Source organism: Chiloscyllium plagiosum, unplaced genomic scaffold (assembly GCF_037043375.1).
Source record: "Chiloscyllium plagiosum isolate Xiang-an unplaced genomic scaffold, Cpla_swu_hap1 HiC_scaffold_17, whole genome shotgun sequence".
Taxonomy (NCBI): Eukaryota; Metazoa; Chordata; class Chondrichthyes; order Orectolobiformes; family Hemiscylliidae; genus Chiloscyllium; species Chiloscyllium plagiosum.
In genome coordinates this window covers 31,655,049-31,678,776 of record NW_028270155.1, presented here as the reverse complement: position 1 = coordinate 31,678,776, position 23,728 = coordinate 31,655,049, and the positions used below count along the sequence as shown (strand labels likewise).

The following is a 23,728-nucleotide window of genomic DNA, read 5'->3' as shown; positions in this document are numbered from 1 at the left end:
TTCTAAACCGGATACAAATTTATTGATTCAAAAAACAAAGCAATGGATCTTTGGGTTTACAGACAGGTTTTAAACTTTCAGAAATACATTCTACCCTTTTGTGGGAAAATTGTGAAACAATGTCATTTTTATATATTTACAAAAAGGAAGTTATCATGTCATCTCGAGTAGCCTTTTTTTGTAATGTCAACTGAATCTGCACAGTCAATTCTGATGTGTGCCACCTCATTATTTCAACTCAGTATTGATTCACAGGTAGTGCAAAACCCTTTCATGATCTTTATGTAATCATAGTTAAAGTCTGAACACTAAAATAAGATTCTGTATCACTCTTGGTATAAAGGCAATAGGTGCAAAATGGAATCAGATAAACTTTACTATAATCAAGCAGCATATAGGTTTTGGAAATAATATATATTAAAAGAAAATAATAATTCCAGGTTTCATTCAGAACCATTACTAATTAGGTTACCAAAGGGAACAATACACTACTCATAACTGGGCTGTGATTTGTAGAAGTAGGGATAAATTACATTACTGCAAACATTGTAGGCAGTCTCTTGGATCTACTGTGTTTTTAATAGGATCATATTCCTTTGACACATCTAGGTTAATTAATTAAGGATTTAAGTCTCTTTTTAATTTCAAACAGTTTCATAGAGGCATATAATGGAGGCTTGTGTTAAAAAGAGTTAAAATTCAACTCTTGCTTTGAAAACCCATCATCACAAAATAATTAAGATGAACTGGTGAAGATTTGATTAAATCCTTTAAGAAATGGTGTTTAATAGTTTGATTTCCCAAATATTTAATATTTTGTCTAAGCTGTACAACTTTAAAGAATTCTTGTTAATTTTAAGATTTCTATTTTAGTATATGACCCATTTCAATATAATTTAATATTAATGAGAAATCCAAAATAGTGAAGAACTTATCAACAAGAGATTAGAGTGCCTTATTGTTTCATCCAATGACAAAGAGAACGTATTGCTGTAATGCAGTGAAGTACAAGAAAGTTACACCATTTTCTAACAGCCTTTAACTTGTACTAGATTACTTGCTTTAAACATTTTCCTTGCCTAGGAATCAGGTTTTTGTTATCACAGTAAGGAAAACATATACAATCATTAACATTTGACAGACTTCCTTAATTTAGAAAGGAATGTCAATATTCAACATTTTCACTCAATTTATGAATATTAAAATATTTAAATTTAGTGCACCTGGATGTCCTGTATTTACAATCAACTACAACATGATCTTTGGCATAAAGTAGTTGCACAAAAGCCCCATTGATATGTGCAGTAAAAGTCATTACAAAATAATCATTTATCCATTTACTACAGTCAAATTACTCTGGGAATCACAAAATGATATGACGCTGCTAATTCACCAAAGCTCTGAAATATGTAAACAAAATATAAACAAAAATAATAATTTGATACTATGCTGATGTTGCAATTTCAATATTGCTAATTTTGCAACATTATTGAATCAATTCAGCTTCCTGGTCTCAATGTCACAACCTTTCCATGATTCTTTTCAACTTTCATCATAAAAGGTTTTCGTGAGAGTTCCCACAGGACTTTGTAGCTATCACAGTTGTGTTGCAAACACTCAATGTTTCTGAATAACCAGTCTCCTGGCAATCACTCTTTTCCCAAAAATAGTTAACATCTTTTTAAAAATATAAAAATGGTTCAAAAGTGTCTTTAGGCCTCCATTTCTCTGTTTTCATTGCAGTACTATAAACAGATTGGCATTGTGCTGAACAGAAAGTGGTGAAAAAGGATTTTTGCTTGAGTTATTTCAACTGATAACTGCTGACAATATGTTTTGTTTTCTTAGTTGTGGTAGTACGTAGCTCCAATTCAAACTAATCAAAATATATGTTATCAGAGAGGAAAAAAAAGACTTTTTTTGAGTGTATGCAGTGGGAACAAAGACAGATTTGTCTATTCAATGTGCAGTCTTCAGCAGCATGACATTGCCAAAAAGTCATTTCAGGCTTTTAAGTCAGACGCATTGCGTAGTGTTTGTGTTCTAAGACATTAAGTTACTTTTATTAAGACCATGAAAGAAATAGCTCTCACATGAATAATTAAGAAAGAGAATGTAAAGCAGATAAATAGATATCTGATAAACTGAGGTAATTATTCCATTAATCAGAAGGTGCACATTCAACTTGGCTCAGCCAAGAAAAAAAGTCAGAAACAAGGAGAGGTGAGCAAAAGAGAGCATCAAAAAGGAGCCAGACAAGAAGAAATAAATAGGGAGAAAGAAAAGAGGCAACAGCTGTTAGTCTTTCTCTCTAGTCCATTTAATCATGGTTTCCGGTGACCGGTATAAGAAGATCAGTTTGGCATAGAGCTCTTCCTCCACCTCTAACTCTCCATTCTCTCTCACGAGGAAGATGTCATGACACAGTTTCAAGATGCGATCCACACAAGGCAGCTCCTCAAACATGATAGAATACGATATTTCACTGAAGAAGCCTCGCACGAACTTCCCAACAACCAATACAATTGAGACGTAAAGACCCATTATTCTGGAAAATAAAAGAAAACCCAGAACGTGAAAAGGCAATTGCGTTTGTCAATCTTGCACCATCCAGAGACTGCAACAGTAATCCTATGATGGACTCTCTTGCTAGTCCTTTATTTTAAGGTAAATTGATTTTCTTCCCCATTCTCTCCTGAGAAAATTAAACTATGATTGTTAATATTTCTATTACCCTTAGTCCTACTTTAGGACAGAAATAAATCCAGATGAGTTTAATCAGAAGATTATGGGTTCATGCTCATTTCAGAGATAAGCATGTAATCTAGGTTGATGTTTCAGTGTAGCACTCCGAGTACTGTCAGATACTTTCCTACATTATATTGGGGTAACTAGGCTTCAAAGAACTTAAGTTGATTGAGAAATGCTTTAGAATGCAGTGGTGAAAAGGCTACAGGTTGCTCTTTTGTACTTAGCAGAGAAACAATGGCATTTGCTGTTGACATTGATGAATGCTACTTACAAAGATCTAGGCATGTCTTCATTTATTTGAAACCTGCTTAAACCTTTGCCAAAACAAAGGCATCTCCAAGCTTCCAGTAACAGAGTTATCTTCAATTACCTTTCAGCAACAGTACTGAGACTTGTGCTCCAGAACTAGCTATACCCTCAGCCAAGGTATTCCAGTACAGTACTGGCATTTACCCAATACAGAAAATTGCCCAGGTAAAAATTGCCCATGAAAAGCAGGACAAATGCAAACCAGCCAGTTCCTGCTCCATGAGTCTACTCTTGGTCATTAGCAAAGTGATGGGTGGTGGTGTGAATAGTGCTATCAAAACAGCACTTATGAAACAATAACCTGTCCACTGACACTTGGTTTTGGTTTCACCAGGACCACTTGGTTCAGGCACTCAGGACATGGACAAAAAAGCTGAACTTCAAAGGTGAGAGTGACTCCCCTTGACATCCAGGCAGCAATTGACCTAGGAGCAGTGGTAAAACTGAAAACAGTAGCAATCGGGGGGAAATATTCTGCTGGTTAGGGTAATGCCTATTACAAAGAAAGATGGTGGGGTTGCTGCAGGTCAATCATCTCAGTCCTAGGACATCATTGCAGGAGTTCCTCTAGATAATGTCTGTAGCCCAAGCTTCTTTCGCTGCTACATCAATGACACCTCCCCCCCCCCCCCCCCCCCTCCCTAAGGCCAGAAATACAGATGCCTATTCATGATTGTAAAGATTTCTGCTCCATTTCAATTCCTCAAAGATTGATGGAATTCAAACTCCAGTATCAATATCCTGGGGGTACCATTGACCAAAAATTGAACTGAATCAGGCATATAGCCACATTGTTTATAAGAGCAGATCAGAGGTCAGGAATTCTGCAGTGAATAATTCATCACCTGACTCCCCAAAATGTGTTCACCAACTACAAGACACAAGTCAGGATGGTAATGGATTACTCTCACTTGCCTGGATGAGTGCAGTTCCAACAACACTGAAGCAGGTCTACACTATCCAGGATAAAGCAGCCTGCCTGATTGATTGATTCCTCACCACCACCTTATACGTTCACACACTCTACCACTAAGGCTCCTTCAACAGCACTATCCAAACCAATGACTTCTACTAATTTAAAGGACAAAGGCAGCAGAAGCATGGAACATCACCATGGCAAGCTTCATTTCAAGCCATCTTGATTTGAAACTGTATTGCTATTTCTTTGCTGGGTCAAATTCCAGGTTCTCCCTTTCTAATAGAACTATGGATTTTCCTACTTCACATGGTCTGCTGCAGATCACGAAGGCAGCTCATCATCATCTGCTCAAAGCGATTAGGGATGAGAAATAAATGCTGGATAGTGACAGAGCTACCGACACCCCTAGCCAATCTGTTCCAGTATAGCAACAATACTGACATCAATTGACAAAAAACAGGATTACCGGCTCACTGGGTACTGCCAGAGCCATTCAGCACTCATTACAAATTTGGTCCAAAAATGGACAAACAAAAGCTGAATCCAGAGGTGTGATTAAATTGACTGCCTGTCAAGGAAACGTGATTAAGTATAGCATCAGGTAGCCTTGGTAAATTGGAAGTCAGTGGGAATCGTGGGAAAGTCTGAGCACTGGCTGAAGTCAAGCCTATTACAAAGGAAAGTGTTTGTGCTTGTTGGAGGATCAATCCTTATGTTCGTATGGGAGTCTAAAGTCGTCAAGATTAGGTGGGAATATGGCATGAAAGTCACAATTGCGTCAGCCATGATTTTTTTTTTAACATTCATTCATAGGACGTGAGCATCAATGACTAGGCCAACATTTATTGCCCATTCTTAACTTCCCAAAGAGCAGTTAAGAGTCAACCATATTGCTGTGAGTCTGCAGTTACATGTAGGACAGGCCAGGTAAGAATGCAGGCTCATGGAGATGATTGGTTTACTCCTGCTCTTAGCTTGTATGTTCATATGAAAGAACAAAATGCAGGTGTTTCTTAGGGCAGTGTCCTAGGACCACCATCTAATCTTGTGTCATTAGTAGCCTTTCCTCCATCATACAGTCAGATGTTGATCATTCTACAGCATTCGGGCACACTCCTCAGAGACTGACATAGTCCATGCCTGCATGCATTAAGACCTAGACAATATATATCCAACTAGAGTAGACTTGTTCAAAGTACCATTCAGGCCACATAGTTGCCAAATGACCAACAATATTATATTCAAGTGTTTTAACACTATTACCATTAATGTCAGGGGAGGTAGTAGGAACAGATATGTTAGCAAAGTTTAAGAGGCATTTAGACACACAGGAACTGGCAGAGAATAAAGGGATATGGACCATGCACAGGCAGATAGTATTAGATTAGAATAGCATCCTGGTCAATACAGACATGGTGGGCTGACAGACCTGTTATTGAACGGTACTGTTCTATGTTCTATCACTGAATTTCACACTAGCAACAATCTTGCCAGAAACTGTACAGCCATATAAAAGCATGTCAGAGATGGGCCTATCAGTGGCAAGTCACTCCCCTCATGACACCCCAAAGCTCTTCCAACATTCACAAGTCAAGCATGCACTTAGCTGAAAGAATGCAATACCATCAAACCTCAAACAGTCTAACACCATCTAGGACAATGCAGCTCGCTTGGTTGGCACTTCACTCATGAACAAATAAAAACTAAACTTTTAAAAATTTAAACAAATGTAGTTACAATAATGGAGACGTTTCATATCAAATAAACATAAAATTACTTCTTCAGAGCCAATGACACTCTCTAAATATAATTATCAACTTAATACACTGTTAAAAATCCAATTACATCCCAATGGTACTTTACAAAATCTTGAAGTATTTTGTGAAAGAATAGAAGTTCTTGTCAGTTCAATTACTTCTAATTGATTGCAGCTTGGGAGGATTGCAACAGCATATTCAATAGGTCACATTCCCTCTGAAATTAATTAGGAAGTACAAGTAATTTATTTAAATATAATCCTTTTTGCACATTGCTTACGTAGTAATTTAAAGAAAGTGTACATCCTTCATGAAGACGCTTGGATGTATTCACAGCATGTGAACATTGCCTATGGGGAACTGTAAAGTTACTGACAGCGACTTCTCAATTTCTGTAATTAAGTATACATGTACCGACTCCAGAAATTGATGTCAGCTTAAGATAAATAATGACAGCACACTCTGACTTTTCTTTCCATTACAACCACAACCATAAATGTAAGGGCTTTATTTCTCTCCTGTTTCTGAGGTAAGGAATAACGAGTCTATGATACTTTTGAATATGAAATGTTACTTGACTAAGTATCTGAAATATATGCAAGTTACTTTTTGATTAACTTTGAAAAATCATGATTCAGAAACCCTTGAGGTTTGAGGTAATAAAAGGCTTCAAAGTTGGGAATTTGAGAGGATTTCATCCTGCACAGGCTCACATTGCAGCATCTGGAAGATTGCCGGGCACAGTGAGATAGTTCTGGAAGCATATCATTTGCAAGGCTAGGATTTTAAAGATATTGAGGCCTTTAGTTTAAGATGACCCTGCAATTCATGATGATCCTTGCACTTTGGGAAAAGTCTGTTATTTCCTTTTTATGAGATGAACCTTTAAATCCAAAGTGAATTAAGATAACATTGCAAAGGGGTTTAATGGTTGCTTGGGTATTGAATCATTTTAAAGACATTAAACTGTAGTGAGCTTGTTATGGACAGGAAAGCCAACTGAGAGCAGGGAATGTGGAGGTAGTGGTGGTGGTTCGGAAAGTTGAATTCCTGTCTATTCTGAGGCAACAAGCCTGAGCAGTCACATTTCAGAAATGAGAATTTGTGTAAAGGGAAGAAAGATAAGCTTTCTCCAAATAAATGAGCTCTTTGTTCGGCAGTAAGAAGAAAATACAACTGATGTTCTTAGTGAAACCATGTTTGAACAAACCGAAAGAGACCGAAATCCTAAACGGTGTGTGACAAAAACAGGCATGATGAAGACCTGAGCATTTGTATCAGAGGACCAAACTGTGTGTATTGGCTATCATTTGTTGAAAAGGAATTATAGACAGCTACACCATCAGGACTGTCAAGCCACAAGTGCAAGGGATCTGGTGTGTGTGCCTGGTCAGTATTAGCCATATCTGAGGATCATGGATATGGCTGCCAGTAAAACCAATGAGGGCAATATGTATTTAGTATTATGTACTAAAGGCAAAATTACAAAGTGCGATTGTATGTGGGGTAGGCAATGGCCTGGTGATATAATTGCTAGTCTATCAATCTAGATGCCCAGGTAATGTTCTGGAAACCTGGGTTCGAATCCTGCCATGACAGATGGTGGAATTTGAATTCAATAATAAACTAGAAGTAAGAGTTTAATGATGACCATGAAACCATTGCAGATTGCCAGGGAAAACCTCATGTACTTCACTAATGTCCTTTATGAAAGGAAATCCTTACCTGGTCTGGCCTACATGTAACTCCAGACTCTCAGGTGATTCTTAACTGTTCGCTGGACAATAAATGCTGGTCCAGCCAATGATACCCATATTCCATGAATAAGTAAATAAAAATATTTGAGCAGAAAGTGACGCAACTGTTTGTGACTATACTAAATACATCTTTGCTGCAATTACAATTAAAAAGTGAAAGTAACCTTTTTACTTGGAAGATTATTTACCAATTCATGTTTGAAGTAGGTTTTTTTAGTTGGTTTGTTACAATAAAAGTGCTTTAAATCTTGTCCATCGGTTTTCTTTTGATTGGTATTGAGGGAATTTCTTTCTATTAAAAACTATTGGGCTCTATAAGGTAACAAATACTTAATGAATGTACTCAGTAGGCAGTTGCGATTGCATTGGGATTCTAATGACTTTGGAAGAACCCCTGATGTACATGCAGTTTTGAGGCTCCAGGCTGAGTCAGTATATTCCTTAACTGCACAAAAAAAACACTGACGTTAAATATTTGGTAAATGAATGATGACCAGTAAATCCAGAGGTTTTAACTATTGTGTTTGGTAATTTGATTAAATACATTTTGAAATTTATCAAAAACAAATTAGGGAAGATCGTATCTTGATATTTAATTAATTAATTTCTGTTTCACCTACTATATTATTACCCAAAGCTTTATTATGTAAAGGAAACAAATGTTTCTATTACATTTCTGAAAGAAACATACCCATGTCCAGCGAGGAAGCCCAGGCTTGGTGGGCTGACCTTGTCATTGAAGATGATCATTTGTAGTTCATGACATTCATTTTGTTTACATTCTTCAGTCTTGGCCTGTATCACCCACCATTCCAAGATACTGTCTGAATCATTTGCATCCTTTCCAACGTGCCTTTGTAGTTCCATGGTCACATTCAGGTAGCTATTTTCATTATCTGTCAGTGGTGAAAAGTTTTTAATGCAGTAGTTTAGAAGTAGTAAAACTTAATAATTTGTTTCAAATTTGTATCAATATTTTCTTAATACGCCAAATCCTAAATAATGCACTTCATATAAGCCCTTGCATTCATCACTGTTGTAATAGAGGCTAATTTTGTTGTTTAATTAGTGTGCAGCAAATCAGTTCCTATCATGACACCAATGTGTAGTAATCAGTCCTAGTTGTACCTCCAGTGTGCAACTGATGCAGTCAACATGCATAAAATGGAAATCTAGTTGCCACAGCAGACCACTAACATGCTGCCACAGGTATTCCATTATCTGCACGTGTTAACACAGCACTGCAGTATGTGTTAAGATTTGTGATGGTCTGCTATGTACTGCACATTCTTGCTATGGTGAAGTGTCACCTCTGAAAAGGAGAGTAATTGAAGAGCAGGAGGAATAGGAAGAAGTAAAGAAAAGGACGATGCAACATTGGCACCTCCTTTCTGACAGGGCTTTCCATGAGGAATTCATCTGAGTCTGGTGGCAATAACCACAACTCCAAATACTCATTCATGAACAGTCCTGTGCTTCATCTTTCCTTTGTCATTGACAATCTCAATGCTGGCTTGGCCTCATGGCAAAAATAAAAGCCCATAACAAAATAAACATTCCAAACTGATTTCATACATGAAAAAATGACCTGTTAAACACAAGCTAATAATCACCTGAGTACATTCCCTTAGTGCCTGTCTTCTACTTGCCTTTGCTTCTCTCAGTATTGCTGTGCAATGCTCGCCATTGTCTGCCAACTTGTAATGAATGAGATTGCACATGATCTTGGAACAACCTTACACTGGAAGGCCCAGATTTAGATTGTACCACCTTGACATTGGAACAGCAATCTGGAAACACCAAGAGCACTGATGCTGTGATGTGCGGAAAGTTGAATGCTGTCATCCAATCAGAGAACAGTGTTACTATTCTCAATGGAGCTCTACAGCTCCCCCATACAGCAGATTGCTGCATTGCTCTGACAACTGCTTTGACAATGTTCAAGCTCCTTTGCACATTTATCCATACGGGTGATGGCAGGAGTATTAGAATGCATCACGGCATGCAGTCAGTGCTTGGTCTCTGTGGCTGCTACAATAAATGCTGTATCATAATTTGCAAATATGTAGGGAGATCGCAGATAGCTATGAGAATAATAGGATTGCAGTCGTAGGGGATTTGAACTTTCCAAACATAGACTGGGACTCCCTTAGTGTTAAGGAGCTTGCATGGGGAGGAATTCATTGAGCACGTTCAGGAATCAATATGTAGATATCCCAACTAAAGAAGGGGAAAAGCTCAACCTTCTCTTGGGACATAAGGTAATGATCAGTGATCCATAATTCTATTAATTTTAAAAGAGTTATGGAAAAGCATAGGTCTGGTCCAAAAGTTAAAGTACTAAATTAGAGTAAGGCTAGTTTTGATGGTATTAGATAGGAACTTAACACTGACCACAGGCTTTCTAGCAGCCCTGTCAATGACTAAGTATTTTGTTCTGTATCTTCTTCTGTAGTCTGCCCAACAAAGTGGAAACCCGGCCAACTGCAGTGAAACTCATGTGGAACCTCACACCCTCCTCATCTTTGTAGCCCCATCACTTCCTGCAGCCCCCCGCCCCCCCACTTTTCCCCATAAGCTGCCACCTGTACTCTCCTTGCTCTGGCTAGTCACTCATTCATAATGTTATCATTCAGATTCCATCTCTATGCTACTCTATCAATTATGCAAGATGCTAATATCTCAGCCAGTGGTTGACAGCGTGAGGTAGAGTGATGCTGCACGTCAGTGTCATTTTATTCTTCCTCCACTGATTGGCTAGGTAGTGTATCTGAAAGGGCAAATGCATAAGAAAACATTTGTGGTGCAAGAAATGAGGGAATATCATAGATGCATACATAATGGCATTTGCAGACTCTTAATCAGAGAAAAATGTAGGATTATGGGGAAATGAGATTTGAGGAGAATATAATCATCTTTAATGTTTTCAATTCCACTGCTGGCTGTGGCCTCAGCAATGGACTGTACAATAATGCCAATAATCTTTGGAGATGATGATTAGGATATTGGAATGTGCCTGGTCTCCTCTGGTTAGCTGTTGTTGCTTCCAGTTGTAGAACACCATACTGCAAGAGAGAAGGAGATGCATTAGTGAGAGTCTTGCAATCTGTCTTGCTAATATGGTTTCTTTGACTGAAAAGCTGGTGGTGTGCACAAACTGTTGTTATAAAGCTTGCAGTAGCTCTGTGTGTGCTTGTGTGTGTGTATATAATATATATACTGCTAATAGATAAATACCAGGAATGAGCCTTGATTGATAGAGATTCTTGCTGGGTGAGTTATAGGCGAATGGCCCTCTGTCTGAGGCAGCTATGGCATTTGAAGAAGAATTCACTAATCTAGTCATGTAAAATCATTCAACTTCTAACTCCTCTACTTTCAGGTCCTGAGGACTCGATTCCTGACATTGGCCTCTATGGCTATCTCTTCGATGTGTTTCCCTGGAAGATCTTGTGACTTCCTGTCAACAGGATATCTCTACTCTTTTCCACCTTTTTTCCTGAAAAGCCTCCAATTTAGAATTCAAGAATCTTGGAAACCAATCTTACCAATTTTCTACCATCATTCAATATTTCATAGGAATTGCATTGGCTGGGTGCAGAAATTCCAGGCAGCTTGAAGTTACTGCAATGCCTATGATGAAGCGAACTCATGAGAGTTCATCATATCAGAATCCTTTCAGCTGCTTTTGGGGTTTTAAATTTAGCACCTCCAGCAATGACACCTCAGATTTCTGTGTGGTGATCACTCAAGTGCAAAATTTAAGTCTCAAATATTTTGATGCTCAGATCTTGGATAGAGCTCTGAAACTAATCAATGCCTGAGTAAAAATGGAATAACAAATTATGAATGGAATAAATATGTTCAACCTTGCCTTTCAATTAGGAACAACTTTCTACAGGATTTTATTTAATCTTTCAAAGAAAATGAATTGTGGCAACTCAAATAAAACAATGGTAGAGATAAAATATGATTATTTAGACTATGGCAAAACGAAACTGACGTTTTGAAATGAAGAACATTTGAATTCAAGATGAATTCGCTAAGTTGTCAGTAAATATTGTAATTTATCATTTAAAAAAAGAGAAAGTTTCCGAACAACATAATCAAGTCATTTTACCTGGATACAGCTGATCAACAGGTTTAGCATCTGGCCCATTTGGAGCTCTAATGTACTTTGGTAACATATGTGAAATCAATCTGCAAGTAAAAATCATACAAAAACATCAAACTAATACATTTTGTTTGATCTAAAGGAACAATTTTGCAATTTTTCTCTTTATCAGGGAATGCTGCGAATATTGAGCATATTGTGCAAAATCCTGAATATGTGCATCATGATTTCTCATTGACTAAAACTAATGAAAGGAAAATCATACAATGCACATTCACAATGCAGTCCCTCTCAGCATGTCTGGCAAATGGTCCAGCATTTTTAATTGCCAGTATATATTAAAATATATTTCCAATAGTAATTCTATCAACAAAATGGTTTAGTCATGCCCTTTTTATTTCTTTAGTAGGGTTTTAAACTTTCATCCCAATCCATTATTCTCAAATTTGCTATGTTTGATAAACCCACTGTGCTTACTAGTTCTCATGCTAAACAAATTCATGCAATTTCCACACAACACTAATACAGAACTCAAACTTAATAAATTTATTGGAGATCAAAGTATTGATAAAGAAACTCAGAAAGTACTGCAGAAACTCAGCACATCTGGCAGTATCTGCAGAGAGAAAAACTGAGTGAACATTTTGAGGCCAGTCACACTGGCCAATGCAGCTTTCAGTGCTGCCCATTTGCTTTCAGCAGTTGTAACAAAGGTTCATTGAACTTGAAACATTAACTCTGTTTTTCTCTCCAGAGATACTGGTTTCTCTGGCACTTTCTGGTTTTATTTGAGAATTCAATATTGCTTTACCACAGACAAGCTCTACGACAAGTTGACAAGTTAACAGTGGTATTATTGGCACTCAGATGAATCAAACAAATAAAGGCATACACTGGCTCCTTCCGAATTCCTAGAAGAAGATCTGCCAACTGTTTCCGCACCGGGTCATTTGGTTCCAGATCAATGGTGTGCTTTTCTGATGTGTGCTCGTGTACTCCACCTAGACTCAGATCCCTAAAGACAGAAAGTTATTAAATATTATTCTAATTGAACTATGAAAATACACTAGATAATTGATAAGAATCTGTCTATTCCTATAACAATGATATTATAAACATCAACCTCTCATCTGAAATGAATAACTTTTAAAATGTCTCAAACCTACACACATTTAACTTGCTTTATACATGGTCTGGTTCAGATTATAGACTGAGTTATGCTCAAGAAATAGGATAAGATAAAAAGGGTACAAAGCAGGTTTTTCTTCACTTTTCAAATGGTTGCCATTGGCTATCCCTCAAATATAGGAAGACACCTACTCAGGGTGATGGGTTTACACCATCTGAGTGAACAGGCTGATTCTTGACCTACAGGGTTCTGAGGATGTGAAACAATATGGTCCATAAGATAATGGGATCCAAAGTGCAAGGTTTGAATAATTTTATTCCATCATCTGCTGCTGCTCATTCCTTATTATTAAATTCTATAATAAGTAATTCACTGACAAAAGTATATTTTCAGAAGCATATATTAAAGCCACACATCAATACAATAATACTTCTTTGCAGCATACATAGTAAAAGCTTATCGAATTTCTAAAGAATGTAGTTTTGGAGCTCATAGTGCAGAGAGAAAATCTTCTTTCATTTAAAAGATTAGAACTTTATCCCTGTAACTTAATACTTGTGATATTGGAGAGCATTCTTACCTTTGAAAAGTCCACATAAGGCGAAGTGTCATCTCGGAATTATGGCTGTTTAATTCAGTAATCATTGCCTGACGACTAGGTGGACTAACACTCCATAATGATCCTGAACTTCCTTCTATGTGTGCAGTCATGATATCCTCATAACCATAAAGTGTGATAAACTGCATAGCAGCCTTCAGGAGAGGACAGAAACTATTTTAGATGTCAAGAAAATGTACAGCTGCAAATTATAAAAGGACCAATAAAATGGGGATCTCACTGAAAAATTACTAGTCAAAAACATTGAAGATTCATAGAAAATTAGAAAACTAGCAATAGCTGATTAATGTAGTAAAAGTGGTTAAGTCTGACAGTGTGATACACTAATGAGATAATAGACTTTATCACATGAAGCAATCATACATCAGATGTTTTTGCTCTCTCTCTCTCTCTGCAGCCTCATTGCAAGAAGCCAAAGTAAGATATGACTTAAATAGTTTGAATATTTTCCTTACCTCAGCAGACTCTATCAGCACAAGACCAAGAAAATACTGTAACATGTTAATTAACCCTTTCAAAAAGGTGAACACAGCCTGGATAAACAGCCTGATTCCAATTCATAGTTTTGATATAAAATAACTGATGTCAAAATAGGCCTTAATATTTCCTTTCTGATACGTACTTAGACTTGCAGCAGCAATGAGACAGAAAGCCGATTACAATATAAACTGCACTCACATTTCATCCCTTAACAGAAAGGTAACAAAAAAAATTGTTGGGATAGTTCCCTATTCCTTTGCAGAGAAATCACAAGATTGCTTAGACAAGGGTGTGAAATTGTTTCTGTAACTGTCACTATACTTTCCTAACATGTTGAGAGAGGCACTATTCTGCTTGACCTAATTCACTTTTCACACCTCTCCCCTTCTGTTCTACCCTGCACTAAGTTCATACAGATTCTTTCCTCTCTGTGTTCTATGTTGATAGAATCCCTACAGTGCAGAAAGAGGCCATTTGGCCCATCAAGTCTGCACCAACTCTCCGACAGAATGGGACCATTCGCCACAACGGATTCGCCGCCGACGATTAGCCACTGCCCTTTGACCACCGAGGACGCTTAGCCACTGCCCATTGGCCCATTGGTATGATTGCTTCACGTGATAAAGTCTATTATCTCACTGAAGACGATTCGCCACCACAAGTAAGTCGTATATTTTGAATATTGATGGTATATAAAATTGTCATTATATTGGTTAAGGTAGTGTTTGCGTTGTTTCAGTAACAACTTATTTTCCTTACAGGAGAGTTTTTTTTAAGCTTGTATTTTTGGAACAGGAATTCTTGTATGGCAAGAGAAATTATTAGTAAACGTGGAAATAAGAAGTTTTACCACGATGGTTTTATATATATTTTTGATAAACTATCCAAGAGTGATTCAAGTATTAAGTTTTGGCGATGTGAACAAAGGGGCTGATGTAATAGACGGATCCGCATATTGTATTTTAGCAAAAAGACTTGATGGGGTTCATCCAATATTGTATATACTTCTACCAAATAAGCAGCGTTCAACGTATGTATGTATGTTTGAAATGGTGAAGTCCTTGGTACCTAATCCCAGACCACAGTATATCCATTATGACTTTGAGCAGGCAGCTATCAGTGCTATGAGAGAATGTTTTCCTAAAGTTAGAATTAACCAATAAAATGATATTTATTTTACCTCTTTTTTTTAAAATCAATATGTAGTATGCAGTTGTATAAATAAAGGGAACTGAGAAGTATGAAAGAACAGGCGGAAGTGAAAACAATCAGTATATATATATATATATATATATATATATTTCCGGTGGCAAATAGTCTCCAGAGGTCAAACGACCCCAGTGGAGAAACGCTGGTGGTGAACCGGCAGTGGCTAATCATCGGCGGTAAATCTGCCGTGACGAATCGTCACCAACCCCTCTCCGAAGAGCACCCACCCAAACCCACCCCCTACCACATCCCTGAAACCTTGCATGGGTTTATTTTTTAAACTATGGCTAACTCACCTAACCTGTGCACCCCTGTACACTCCAGAGCAATTTTTAACACGGCCAATCCACCGAACTTGTACATCTATGGACTGAGGGAGGAAACCAGAGCAGACACAAGAAGACCATGCAAACTCCACACAGACAGTCGTCCAAGGCTGGATTTGAACCCAGGTCCCTGGTATTGTGAGGCAGCAGTGCTAACCATTGTGTAACCATGCTGCTTGAGAAAATATGCTGACACATTTTCTCCCCACTTCTCTCCGTGTGAATGAATGGAAAAGGGTGAATGCTGATAATGTTCTGGACCAGATGGGCCAATGGGCTGAGAAGTGGCAGATGGAGTTTAATTCAAATAAATGCGAGGTGCTGTACTTTGGGAAAGCAAATCTTAGCAGGACTTATACACTTAATGGTAAGGTCCTAGGGAGTGTTGCTGAACAAAGAGACCTTGGAGTGCAGGTTCATAGCTCTTTGAAAGTGGAGTCACAGGTAGATAGGATAGTGAAGAAGGCGTTTGGTATGCTTTCCTTTATTGGTCAGAGTATTGAGTACAGGAGTTGGGCGGTCATGTTGCGGCTGTACAGGACATTGGTTAGGCCGCTGTTGGAATATTGCGTGCAATTCTGGTCTCCTTCCTATCGGAAAGATGTGTGAAACTTGAAAGGGTTCAGAAAAGATTTACAAGGATGTTGCCAGGGTTGGAGGATTTGAGCTATAGGGAGAGGCTGAACAGGCTGGGGCTGTTTTCCCTGGAGTGTCGGAGGCTGAGGGGTGACCTTATAGAGGTTTACAAAATTATGAGGGGCATGGATAGGATAAATAGACAAAGTCTTTTCCGTGGGGTCGGGAGTCCAGAACTAGAGGGCATAGGTTTAGAGTGAGAGGGGAAAGATATACAAGAGACATAGGGGCAACTTTTTCACGCAGAGGGTGGTACATGTATGGAATGAGCTGCCAGAGGATGTGGTGGAGGCTGGTACAATTGCAACATTTAAGAGGCATTTGGATGGGTATATGAGTAGGAAGGGTTTGGAGGGATATGGGCCGGATGCTGGCAGGTGGGACTAGATTGGGTTGGGACATCTGGTCGGCCTGGACGGGTTGGACCGAAGGGTCTGTTTCCGTGCTGTACATCTCTATGACTCTATGAAGGAAAGGAGTGAGAATGTGAACGCAGTGGAAGGAGCAGAAGAATACCAACATGACCAGGAGGTAGAACATAGCCTCAGAATTACTGCCCTCTCAATGTTGTTGCCGGTTGTCAAAATGACTTATTCAACAGTACAAGGATTTGGAATAGCCCAATCCCTGGCACAAGAGCAGCATTATATAGGAGCTCAAAGCAAACTAGCTCTTTCTCCATAAACAAGCAGACACAGAATCCAAATCTTTAATTGCTCAAGCAAAACACAGGTAATTGCAATAGATAACCTAAATCTTGGATCACTAATTCTTAAGCTTTAACAGATTGACACATCTTTAAAGAGTCTAGATTAGAGTGCTGCTGGAAAAGCACAGCAGGTCAGGCAGCATCCGAAGAGCAGGAAAATCGATGTTTCGGGCAAAAGACCTTCATCAGGAGTCCGAAACGTTGATTTTCCTGCTCCTCAGATGCTGCATGACCTGCTGTGCTTTCCAGCACCACTGTAATCTAGACTCTGATCTCCAGCATCTGCAGTCCTCACTTTCGCCTACATCTTTAAAGATTCATTCCAGGATGGAAAGAGAAGGAGGAAGTGAATAATTTCCTTGAGTCTGTTCTGGGATTCAATACAATTATGGCTGATCAGTATCTTAACTCCATCTACTTGCCTTGGCTGAATGTTATTTTACTCTCTTCTCACAGAGATCTAAAATTGAATGTTTAACTTAAATTCTTTGGGGTCAGAGCTCATTATTTTTAATGTTCTTTATGGAGCTCCTTGCTTGAATATCCTGGCTCTGATTTTAAAGTTCTAGGTGCCCCACGAAGGGAAAAAGTTTCTGTTCGGTCACCCTATCAATTCCTTAACTTCCTTGCCTTCCTTGATTCCCAAGAATTCAATTTAATTTATTTACTGACTTCATATTAAAATGTATATATATTTATCAAATTCCAGTTTTTTTTCCCAGAGTATTGTTCACACCTAGCAAGGAATAAATCAGCAATGCTCCCCACTTGCCTGAATGTGTGCAACCTCTGTAACACTAAAGAAGCTTGACACCATCCAGGACAAAAAGCCCACTTGATTAATACTCTGTCCACCACTTTTAGGCATTCATTTGCTCCACAATTGACACAAAGCCTCAGCAATATGTATCACCCAAAAGATAGCTTTCAGAAACTTACCATCCTACTTTAGCAACCTTTCAAACGAGTGACTGCTACCACCTGGAAGGACAGGGACAGTAAATACATGGGAACACCAACCCCCTGCAACTTCCCCTCTAAACTACGCACTATCCTACTCGGAAATATATCGCTGGGTCAAAATGTTGGCATTGTCTCCCTAACGGCACTCTTGGTACACATACACCACGTGGACTGTATCTGTTGAAGAAGTCAGTACATCACTACTTCCTCAAGAGCAAATGGAAACAGGCAATAAATGCTGGTCTAACCAAGGATGCCTGTACCTGTGAACATGTATAAAGAATATTCACAAGAAGAAATTCTTTAAAGATTCAATCCAGGTGGTGTATGTGCACAAAGAGTGCCGTTAGGGAGAGAATGCCAACATTTTGACCCAGCGACCAGGAAGGAACAGCGATATATTTCCGAGTAGGATAGTGCGTAGCTTGGAGGGGAAGTTGCAGGGGGTTGGTGTTTCCATGTATTTACTGTCCCTGTCCTTCCAGGTGGTAGCAGTCACTAGTTTGAAAGTTGCTAAAGTAGGATGGTAAGTTTCTGAAAGCTATCTTTTGGGTGGTACATATTGCTGAGACTATGTGTCAATTGTGGAGCAAGTGAATGCTTAAAGTGATGGACAGTGTGTTAATCAAGTGGGCTGTTTTGTCCTGGATGGTGTCAAGCTTCTTGAGTGTTACAGAGGTTGCACACATTCAGGCAAGTGGGGAGCATTCCATTACACTGCTGATTTATTCCTTGCTAGGTGTGAACAATACTCTGAACAAAACTGGAATTTGACAAATATATACATTTTAATATGAAGTCAGTAAATAAATTAATTGAATTCTTTGGAATCAAGGAAGGCAAGGAACGTAAGGAATTGATAGGGTGACCAAACAGAAACTTTTTCCCTTCATGGGGCATCGAGAACTTTAAAATCAGAGCCAGGATATTCAAGCAAGGAGTTCCATAAAGAACATTAGAAATAAGGAGTTCCGACCCCAAAGAATTTGAATTAAATGTTCAATTTTAGAAAAAAAACATGTGGGGGGGAAGTGAATCATTTCCTTGAGACTGTTCTGGTATTCAATGCAATCATGGCTGACCTGTATCTTAACTCCATCTACCTCCATACATAACCAGTTTCTTGGTGTGCTATGATTCTACAGAAGGTGATTGCTTAGCATAGTCAATGGATTTTTTTCTGACATAAAATCCAACGCAACAGTCATGGAGCCTGACAGCAAATATTTTGTGATTGATGCAACAGTTGCTAATGTTTTTGCAGAACTGTTTGGTTCCTTTCAAACAATGTAAAGTTCTGAAGTGTTCTATTTTAAGTAAAACAGGATTCATTCAAGTACATCTCCTCAAAAAAGTTAAACCTTCATACATAGCGAGAGATAAGGCCAGCCTAACATGGCCACAATCAAATAATAATCACCTCTTATTTTCCAGTTTGTTTTATTCTTTACTTTAGTGTTTGATTTTCTAGTCAATTGCTGGAAGGAAAATGTGTTTAATTGAATCTTACTTTCCTACCGTTAGCATTATATGCTTTGTCTCAAGAGAACTGATACATCCTTTGTACTGCTGTATTTATAAGATCGCAGAATTTAAAAAGAATCTTACTGGATTGCGTTCAAATGTTGAACAAAGGTCATCATAATCCTTTTGATTGAATGGTTTTAGAGAATGTTGTTGAGCACTCATTGTAAACAGGGGCTGCAAACAAAGTGAAAGAAACATTTACTATATTCTTTATTTAATAGCATTTCCCGAAAAAATATTGTTTTAAATCATGTCTCATTATAATGATTAAAACCTACACATCTTAAGTCAAAGATTTATTCAAAACAATAGGCATTGAATAGTAACAGTCTGATACTTTTAATAATGATTAGCCTTTTAGTCAACAGTAATGCATGATTTTCCTCTGTTGTGGACTACTACATGAATTACTCATAGACATTCCACAAATTCCTTTTCTTGCGATCCACTACCAACTTGATTTTCCCAGTTCACCTGCAAATTGAAATCCCCCATGATCACTGTAACCTGGCCTGGAAAATTGCTAATGTAACCCTCCTCTTTAAGAAGGGAGTAAGGTAACAGATGGGAAATTATAGGCTGATTAGCCTGACCTCAGTTGGTAAGATTTTGGAGTCCATTGTGAAGGATAAGATTTCTGAATACTTGGAAGTGCATGGTAAAATAGGGCAAAGCCAGCACGGTTTTATTAAGGGAAGGTCATGCCTGAAAAGTTTGTTAGAATTCTTTGAGGTGGTAATGAGCAGGTTGGACCAGGGAGAGACAATAGATGTTATCTATCTGGACTTCCAGAAGGTCGTTGTTAAGGTGCTGCACAGCAGGCTGCTGAGTAAGATAAAGGCCCATGGTGTTTGAGGCAAGGAACTAGCATGGATAGAAGATTGGCTGTCTGAAATAGAAAGCAGAGAGTGGAGATAAAATGATGGAAGCCAGTGACTAGTGGTGTTCCACAAGGGCCAGTGTTGGGAGCGCAAATTTTCACTTCATACATTAATGTTCTGGATGAAGGAACTGAGGGCATGCTGGTTAAGTTTACAGATGACTCTAAGATAGATGGAAGGACAGGTTGTATTGAAGAAGTAGGAATGCTGCAGAAAGATTTAGACAGGTTGTAGAGTGGGCAAAGAAGTGGCAGATCGATTCAATGTGGGGAAAGTGTAAGATCATGCATTTTGGTAGTAGGAATAGAGGCATGGACTATTTTCTAAATAAGAGAAAATTCAGACATCTGGAATACAAAGGGACTTGGGAATCCTAGTCCAGGATTCTCTTAAGGTAAACTTGAATGTTGCGTCGGTAATTAGGAAGGCAAATAGAGTGTTGTTACTCATCTTGAGTGAACTAGAATATAAAAGCAGATGTACTTCTGACACTTTATAAGACTCCGGTCAGACCACATGTAGAGTATTGTGAGCAATCTTTGGCCTCAGAACTCAGGAAGGATGTACTGACTGTGGAGTGGGTCCAGAGTAGATTCGCGAGAATGATCCCAGGAATGAAAAGCTTAACATATGATGAGGAAAATTTGAGGATTCTGGGAGTATACTCATTGGATTTTTGAAGGATGAGGGGTGGGATCTGGTTGAAACTTACAGAATACTGAATGGCCTAGACAGAGTGGATGTTGGGAAGATATTTCCATTGGCAGGAGAGACGAAGATCCGAGGGCACAGCTTTAGAATAAAGGGAAGACCCTTTAGAATGGAGGTAAAGACAAACTTCTTAAGCTATAGAGTGGCGAATCTGTACAAATATTAGGTGTAGATTATTGGATTTCCACAAAAGGCTGTGGAGATCAGGTCATTGAGTATATTTAAAACAGAGATAGATAAGTTCTTGATTGCCAAGGGGATCAAAGGCTATGGCAAGAAAGTGGGAAAATGGGGTTGAAAAACCTATCAGCCATGATCCAATGGCGGTGCAGACTCGATGGAGCAAATGGCCTAATTTCTGCTCCTATGGTCTTAAGTGACTCACCAAGCCTGGAACTTAAACATTCTGCAGCGTCACCATAATTTGAGAACCAACCATCTTTTAATAATTTGTACCAATAATGGTCACTACTGGGAGTTCAATTTTTGGTGAAAGAGGAGACAGAAGAGAAAGTGAAGAAATCTGGTTCTAGAAATTCCAGGAGAGAGGGCTATATTGCTCATGGAAGAGAAGTTGGTTGGCTGGTTAGAAGCCCATTCTGTAACAACAAAATGCTGTTGATAGGCCAAAGAAAGTCCTGGTGGGACTTCCACCTTTCTCCAGGAGGAGAAGTCACCCTCAGGAGCTGCTGGCCAATCCGAGTGGTTGGCAATTCCAGCAGTCTGGCAGCGTCAGAACACCATAACGTGTACTGCCAGGACCATAGGCAGGAAGGGAGGGCTGATGGATGCCCTGGTTGGGCCAGATGCATTCTTCAATGATAGCAACTGATTCCTTTCTACCAATTCAAACATATTGAACAAGAAAGTTGAATGCCAAATATACTATGGCATGGGCAGCATGATATTGGGGTCACTTTATTTACAAACGATGGGACCTCAATGCACTTCCCTGATTATATCCACAAAATATGCCTCCCTATCCAAAACATTGCTGGATATTACATGCCTCACCAGACACGTTGAGAATCATTGCAGTAACTTTCAATCCAAATGAATCTGCACAAAATGTGCAGCTGATGATTGCTCAGGGTACCCTACATAAACGTGCCTAAAAGATCCACAAGAGACTGAGATTCTTCACACCCCCTGTGCAAACAACACGTGTAAAGAAACAGTAAAGAATAAAACATAGAACATTACAGCACACTACAGACCCTTGGGCCATCAAAGTTGTGTCGACCAGTGGAACCAATCTGAAGCCTATCTAACCTACGCCTAATATTTTTACAATATCTAATTGCTCAATTTCTGAACCTGCTATGACCCTTTTTAGCAATGATTACTCATACATTTTCTATATTCATATTATTACAAAAAAAGTCTTTCTTTACTTCCATGTTTCAGAAATGTGGCCAATCTGAAATGTAAAGGTGGCCTTCTAGAGGTTTATAAAACCGTAAGGGGCATGGATAGAACAAATAACTTAAGGTCTTTTTCCCAGGGTAGGGTTCAAAACTAGAGGATATAGTTTTAAGGTGAGGGGGAAAGACTTGAAAAGGACCTAAGCGGTAATGTTTTCACACTGAGGGTGGTGCGATTATGGAATGAGCCAGCAAGAGGAAAGTGATGGATGCAGGTACAGTTACAACATTTAAAAGACATTTGGGCAGGTAGTTGGATAGGAAAGGTTTAGAGGGACATGGGCAAATGCAGCAAAATGGGACTCGTTCAGTTTAGGAAACCTGGTTGGCGTGGATAAGTTGGCTGAATGGCCTGTTTCTATGTTGTTTGACTCTATGACTATAAATGTTCAAATGTTCTTGGCTTTCCCTTTGGGGATCTGACAGGACAAGTGCAAAACAAACAGTGGCTGATTTAAAAAAAAATCCCTTGAGCTTTCCTCCAGAATTTGTGTGAAATATTTCCAGGTAAGTGGAAGAATACCTGGAAAGAGTAACAAGATGTGTTCCAAATGGAATTGGCTGGGTTTTTACAGTCTGGCTGACCCAAGAGGCCTTTACAATTGTGGGAGAATCCAATGTAAAAAGCACAGGTGAGAAACCCACCTCAGCAAGAACATTTGAAATTAGTGTCAAGTTAAACCGGCACCAATTTTTAATGTTTCAAGTGACATAACCAGCACCATACAAGTCACAAAACTATTGAAATGTCATTCTTTGTGAATTAAGGATATGGTCTATTTAAGTGTCATGATCTCAAGTTATTTCATTCCCCTGTCCTTTAGAAATTGGGGAGGGGGATAGAAAATGAGCTAACAGCTGTGGGTGTGCTTTGATGGGCTATCTGGTGTAGCTTAGAAAGAAAAAAAATTAATAATTTGTTCCTGCAATTTCAATGAATTTCATTGTTGTTTTCACCTCAAGGATTGTTATATCATTGAGAGGATTAAAAATCTTTGAAAGGGTTTCATGCACGAGAACCTTTCTTCCAGTGTCTGGTCAGTATGAATGAGAGCTCTCTAAGATTGTTAGAAGTTTATCTTCTTAATCTCAGGTCAACCCATAGTGAATACTAGGCAAGTAGTTGTGGACTGTATGAGGATTATGGGGAGCTTTCTCATATCGAATATAGACTGGCAATAATGGTACTAACAAAGAACTAGAAAGAAGTTTACTACAAGTACTGTTAGCTGGGGAGACGAACAGTGCAAGGAAACTTGACAACCATAATTTTGTTGAAAGCTTAAACTGAGAATAGGATCAATCATTTTTCTTACTCCAGCTTTCCAATAGTATTAGCTTCACTGCTGGTAATGAGTGTTTTGTTTTGGCTTATAAAGAACAGATTAGCTTTTAGAGAGCTGGCTCACCTCACTACTGCTATTGTTGCTCAGTACAGACAAAATGAGGCTCAATGTACTACATGCAGCATGACAGGACAGACCTATAGGTGTCTGAAGGCCTAATT

General features: G+C 38.7%; 1 protein-coding gene across 5 annotated transcripts in view; it reads right to left on the bottom strand.

Annotated features, from left to right (window-relative positions):
- piezo1 (piezo type mechanosensitive ion channel component 1 (Er blood group)) overlaps window positions 1–23,728 on the bottom strand; it is a 355,592-nt gene continuing 331,864 nt past the window's right edge. For 4 of the 5 annotated variants that reach the window (XM_087995781.1, XM_087995783.1, XM_087995784.1 and 1 more), the window contains 6 exons: window positions 19,287–19,379; window positions 13,317–13,489; window positions 12,500–12,622; window positions 11,614–11,693; window positions 8,185–8,389; window positions 1–2,548 (listed from right to left, as the gene is read on the bottom strand). In XM_087995781.1, coding sequence (XP_087851907.1) covers window positions 2,299–2,548; window positions 8,185–8,389; window positions 11,614–11,693; window positions 12,500–12,622; window positions 13,317–13,489; window positions 19,287–19,379 — 924 coding nt within the window. In that variant the 3' untranslated portion in view covers window positions 1–2,298. Of the gene's footprint in view, window positions 2,549–8,184; window positions 8,390–10,093; window positions 10,559–11,613; window positions 11,694–12,499; window positions 12,623–13,316; window positions 13,490–19,286; window positions 19,380–23,728 lie in introns of those variants that run through there. The other variant, XM_087995785.1, reaches the window with a different exon arrangement.